This window comes from Diadema antillarum, unplaced genomic scaffold (genome assembly GCF_040938485.1).
Source record: "Diadema antillarum isolate AM-2024a unplaced genomic scaffold, OU_Dant_1.0 scf00000130, whole genome shotgun sequence".
Classification (NCBI taxonomy): domain Eukaryota; kingdom Metazoa; phylum Echinodermata; class Echinoidea; order Diadematoida; family Diadematidae; genus Diadema; species Diadema antillarum.
Window position 1 is genome coordinate 579,107 of NW_027271019.1, and position 6,732 is coordinate 585,838.

Sequence of the window (6,732 nt, forward strand, 5' to 3'; positions counted from 1 at the left end):
ATCTTCTATGTATTGAGATATTTCTCTCTTTCTGCAACTTTCTTTGCAATAACTCAAGAAAAACACCCCCTATCACCCCCATATTCTGCACATGTTTAGTTCATGTCACGTACATTATTTCATAAAATAATAACCACTAGATCGGACAACATCTTGGGTATGTAAATTAGGGTCAAAGGTCATAAATGTTTCATCTTGTATCTTAGTGAATACCTGTCCTATCTTTCCCATATTTTTCACACGTATAGACGATGTCGCGAGAATCATTTCACAAAATAACCACTATTTCATCAGATGCAATCTTGGGAGTGCAAAGGTGGGTCAAAGGTCATATGTATTCATTGCTGTATCTTCGTTATTCAGTGTATACAGAATTTGGTACCAAAGATGGCAGATATGACTCCCTTTTCTAAATGAGAATGCAAACATCACACGGCCAATGTCTCTAAACACAGATGAAACTTGTATGGTCATGCCTATTGCGATCAGGACTCGAATCATTGATAAAAAAAAATCGGATCACCTTAATTTGTCAGTGATGACAAATTACAATCTCTAGTTCTTTGTTTCTTTCTTTATTTCTCCTCAAAAGTTGTGCAGAGGTTAGCTCAGAAAGTGCTATGCCTATCAAGTTCAAACTTATACCATGTATGTATCGTGTCCCAAAGACGACAGATCAAGTAAAATCATTGTGATCAGTTGACCGTGACGTCACTATGACGTCATTATATGAAAACACATTCTCAATCATATCTCATTAATGGGATGGAATTTTTAAATGAAATTTACGTCACATATATTTCAAGTCAAGCGAATTCTATTCATATTGTCAAAATTTATATTTTCTCTTAAAACGTGCGCGTACGCGCGCGTTGAAATATTTGTATGCTCCAATCAAGCCCAAAATTTTTTTGCACACGTTTCAGACCATTTAGAGCATTTTTTGAAAAAATGAAAAAATCGGACGGACGCGTACGCGCGCGCGCATATACGCACGCACAGCTCATATGCAATAGAAATTTCCCATTTTTTTCACTGTGATCAGATGTCTGAAATGTGAAGGAATATTTCTACCAAGTTTCAAGTCAATCCGACTCAATATGACGTCATACGGGCCCGTCAAAGTTGAAATTCCGCGCGCGCGTCAATGGCGATAGACAGTGCAACTATGCCAAAAAACCGCAAATCTTAAATCCGATTTTACTCGTCAGGATGGACGGTGACCCCCCATTTCCTTTACATATTCTGAAAGCTGATGAGTTGTATATGTCATTTCATGGGTTGGCGATGCTGAAAAAATGATTAAAAGATATCAAATTTCTTAATAAAGTAAAAAAAGTAAATTTTCAAAATGACGTCATCAAATTTCAAGTTTACTCGAGCGTATCTCACTTATCCTTTGCCAATTTTCACCCAAATTTCAATATGTTGTAGCTTATGAAATGCTCTTTCATAAATTAAATACACAATTTTCATTAGATGACGACATCACCTCGAAAAAATGGATTGAAGGTAACCTTGTCAAATTTGACCAGTTTACGTGTAATCTCTATGGGAGTGCAATTTTTATGGAAATGAAAATTGACATGACTATCTTTATCGAGCACTAGCTCACTTATGCTTTAGTGAATTTCTCTAAGGTTTTAATATGTTGTAGCTGAGACGTAGGGCTATCGTAAGTGTGCCCTTTGTTTTTTCATACGTTGTCGGGATCACGTGAAAAAACTTGGTTGAAATTAAAGTTTATCTTCGATGTATTGAGATATTCCTTTCTTTTTGCAACTTTATGTGCAATAACTCAAGAAAAACATACCCTATCACCACCATATTTTGCACATGTTTAGTTCATGTCACGAACATTATTTCATAAAATAACAACTACTTGATCAGACGCCATCTTGGGTATGTAAATTAGGGTCAAAGGTCATAAATGTTTCATCCTGTATCTTGGTGAATACATGACCTATCTTTCCCATATTTTGCACACGTAAAATCCATGTTACAGGGATCATTTCATAAAATAACCACTTTTTGCTCAGATGCCATCTTGTCTGTGCAAAGTGGGGTCAAAGGTCATATGTACTTCTTTTTCTATGTTCGCTATGACGTGTTATCTCTATGGGAGGGAATTTTTTAGATGTGAAAATTGACATGACTCTCTTTATCGAGCACTATCTTACTTATGCTTCGGTGAATTTCTCTCAGATTTTGATATGTTGTAGCTGAGACTTTGCAGTATCAGGACTCGAATCATTGATAAAAAAAATCGGATCACCTTAATTTGTCAGTGATGACAAATTACAATCTCTAGTTTTTTTTAACACTTTTTTTCTTCTTTTTCTTTAGTTAGTCTGAATCTCCTTTCCTAACTTTATCTTTTTCTGATTTTTTCATGCTTCTCCTTCAAATTTCTATAAAAATAACATAATTTTTTCTTTATTTTTCTTTCTTTCTACTACTTTCTGTGCAATAGATGAACAATAACAATGGCTATTAATCCCATATTTTGCACATGTTTTGTTCATGTCACGTATATTATTTCATAAAATAACAATTACTTGATCGGACACCATCTTGGGTATGTAAATTAGGGTCAAAGGTCATAAATGTTCCATCCTGTATCTTGGTGAATACATGTCCTATCTCTCCCATATTTTGCACACGCAAAGACCATGTTACAAGAATCATTTCACAAAATAACGACTTTTTGCTCAGATGCCATCATGTCTGTGCAAAGTGGGGTCAAAGGTCATATATTCTTCTTTCTGTATCTTCATTATGACGTGTTATCTCTATGGGAGTGCAGTTTTTCTGCAAATGAAATTTGACATGACTATCTTTTTCGAGCACTAGCTCACTTATGCTTCGGTGAATTGCTCCCAGATCTTAATATGTTGTAGCTGAGACTTTGGGCTATCGTATTTTACCCTTCGTTTTTTCATACGATGTTGGGATCACGTTAAAAAACTTGGTTGAAATTAAAGCTTATCTTCAATGTATTGAGATATGTCTTTCTTTCTGCAACTTTCTTTGCAATAACTCAAGAAAAACAGCGTCTATCACCCTCAAAGTTTGCACATGTTTAGTTCATGTCACGTACATTATTTCATAAAATAACAACTTCTTAGTCAGACACCATCTTGGGTATGTAAATTAGGGTCAAAGGTCATAAATGTTTCATTCTGTATCTTAGTGAATACATGTCCTATCTCTTCCATATTTTGCACACGCAAAGACCATGTTACAAGAATCATTTTACGAAATAACCACTTTTTGCTTAGATGCCATCCTGGCTGTGCAAAGTGGGGTCAATGGTCAAATATACTTCATTCTGTATCTTCGTTACAGTGTATACGGAATTTGGTACCAAAGATGGCAGGTCTGACTCGCTTTTGTAAATGAGATTCCAAATATCACACGGCGAATGTCCCTAAACACACATGAAACCTGTATGGTCATGCCTAAATTATGTATTTGTTGCTGAATCTTCGTTATCTAGTGTATACAGAATTTGGTACCAAAGATGACAGATATGACTCCCTTTTTTAAATGAGAATCCAAACATCACACGGCCAATGTCTCTAAACACAGATGAAACCTGTATGGTCATGCCTATTGCGATCAGACCTCGAATCATTGATTTAAAAAAAATCGGATCACCTTAATTTGTCAGTAATGACAAATTACAATCTCTAGTTTAACCTTGGAAGTATGTTTCGAATCAGGTACATAAAATGGTCTAGTGATCAAGAGAAGAGGATTTAAAAAGACCTACATTAATAGGTGATTAATTGACTTAAATGTAAGGTTGACTCAAGCAAGGTTGACTGGATGTCAGCTATGCATCTTGTAAATTCTGTGCCCTCCCCACCCCCCCCCCCCCCCCCCCCGCCCTCGTCCACTTGTTGTTTATCAATTCAATTTTACATATGTTAGACTTGATTGGGTTGTATGTTTTCCTTGGTGATAGCATGATGATAACAGTTACCATCAGTGTTTCTTATATTATGCACTTGCAATATATTCTGGTGCTCAAAGTGCATTACTACCCTAGTCAGTGGAATCAAACCACCGACTGTAATATTCTCACACTCTACTCCCTAGGGAGCTAGCATTTCATTCAGACTACCATATGCTACGGTGTACACACAAAAGCTAGATCAAACCACATTAGCACCCAGCTTTCCACCAAGTTTACATTTATACCCCTTTAAACACTCCTTGAAATATGTATCATGCTCAGGAACACAGGCAAGATGGGTGCAAACAATCAATGTTATCGGTTGGATTTCTAGATGTGAGGTGATATCAAAGGAGATGCCCATAAGAGTATACATTGTGAAAACAGAACTCTTCTTTGATGAATATTATATGTCAGATATACCTAGGTAGCTTGAAGAAAGAATAAAACAATACTGTATCAGCTGTTATTTTCGCGAGGGTTTAATTTTCACAAATTTCGCGAATCACATTTGGACCGCGAATTTAACAACACATGAAAATATCACCATTCACTAAGGTAATAGTTGCACTTATGAAGACCTCTGTGTCAGTTCAAGAAAACAAAATTTCATGAAAAATGTCTGTTATCTCCTCATTCGCGAAAATATCTGTACGCAAAAATAACAGCATACACAATATATTGTTCTGTGGTGGTAAGTTGATAGTATGAGAATGGAAACTGCCTGCAGTGTGTGTACTCATTTCTGCTGCTTTTACCACATTATGACCATTTTAAGATGTATGTGTTACCGATGGTGATTGATCTTCCAGCCTTCCAAGAGACCCAAGACGTGTGACACCAGACAGCTTGTGTCCACTCATGGGGTCAAACCTACTGGACATCACGCCCCAGAGACCGGTCAGCATGTTGGAGAGATGAGAAGAACAAGACCGGGCCGGGCCAGAAGGTTGATTTCAGTGGACAGTTCCACTCTTCAGAAACTTCCAAACAGGTAAAATCACCTGGACTTCATGGTGAAGATTTACTGAAGTTGAGATGCTGTACAATGCATTTGTGTTTGAAGAGGTGATATTCTTTGCGATGTTGTTACATTGTAGTTTTTCAAATATTGATCAACTTGCAAAAATTTGCTAAATAAGTAAAGCACTCTGAAATACATCAGCATGAATCTCCTAGTTCCAAAGAAAATTTCAGCTGGAGCTGTATCAATGACAAGGTGAATCTGGGATCTGCCCTCCTCCAGCGAAATGATATGATGGTGGTGTATATTAAAAATGAGTTACAGCATTTGTGTGTGGTCACTTGTGCTCTCAGCATGCTGCATGACGTCAGCAACGTTTCAATACCTGGTAGTCTGAGGAGAGAGGGTAAACCTTAATGAATTGATCTCCATTCAATGTCCACCAATGTACATAAAAAAACCCCCACACACCTAGCATAGGCCTGCTGGATAGAATTGCTACAGTGAAACCCCGTTATAACGAGGTACGTGGGACCGCTGATATTGCCTCGTTATAACCGGTTCCTCGGTATAACCGTACGCACTAGACACAAAGAAAAACATAAGCATGGAATCACATACCAATCAATCAAACTTATGAGCAGTCTTTGCGTTGTTATTACACAAGTAAATGGATCATTATTATTGAGAAAGAATAAAAAGGAATTATTTGTGAGTTGACACCAAAAGAATTAAAAAAAAAGAAAGGTTGAAAACGCGTTCTTTGTTTTTCTTCCGAAAAATCTCTTCGCGAGTGTTGTGCATGCGTTCTTGAAAAGTGCACGGCAGGGTTGAATTTGTAATCCTTTCTAGACCTATCTCTTCCTCATGTATTGAACCATTCTAAAAGAATGAAAATATCGTTTGTGAAACACAGTATAAAATTAATAAACAAAATCACATTGTATTAAAAACGTTTGTTAGTTTTATTTCTGAACATGGGTGCAAGCAGAGTAACATGCATTATTCAACTTATCTTACTCTGTGTGGGCCCAGCGGGATCGCGATGATTACATTAATTATTTAATTCCATGATGTTTGCACCAGCAGGGGTTGAAAATGCGTTTTGTATTTTTCTCCCCAAAATCTCTTCGCATTTTGTACATAGGTACGTTCTTGAAAGGTACACGACATAGTTGACTTCATGATCCTTTTTATGCCTATCTCTTCCTCATTATAATGGACGATTCTGAAAGAATGAAATTATTCATTTGTAAAGTACAGTTTGAAATAATAATGAACATCACGATGATTTCATTAATCATTTCGGCTTGAATCTTTTACGTAGTGTACACATCAATATTTCCCAACCAGCAAAACAACTAGAAGTCGGAACTAATATGGAAAGGATTATGATAAGCTCCACATGCATTCCAGAAACATTTTTCTCCATGTTCTTTCACCAGTATGTTTCACTGGATGAAACATTTTTGAATGAGTATTTTTTTTTCACATTACGGACTGTTTTGAGCTAATATCAAGTAGGCTGCGTACGCCTATCTCGAAAAACAATCAAATGAACATGTTCAAAGACTGAAGAACATCAGACGGTATTCGTGTGTCTTATCGCATGGTTTATAAGAAAACATGCAAAGAACGGTACTCGGCATTTGTCACTGATAATAGAGGATAAAAGAGGGATAACAGCGGGACAACTGAGCCTAGCACGTTTGTTTCTTCTTCCCGCCTCAGATCATTCATTAATAGAGAGACGGCATGAGGATCACTACAATAAAGCTCACGTGTTTATGCACATGTAAAATCATGA

The 6,732-nt window shown here is 36.7% G+C and overlaps 1 protein-coding gene across 1 annotated transcript in view; it reads left to right on the top strand.

Annotated features, from left to right (window-relative positions):
* LOC139720602 (uncharacterized) overlaps positions 1–4,959 on the top strand; it is a 46,358-nt gene extending 41,399 nt beyond the window's left edge. The window contains exon 11 of the mRNA XM_071631958.1: positions 4,774–4,959. Coding sequence (XP_071488059.1) covers positions 4,774–4,959 — 186 coding nt within the window. The remainder of the gene's footprint in view (positions 1–4,773) is intronic.
* The last annotated feature ends 1,773 nt before the right edge of the window (positions 4,960–6,732 follow it).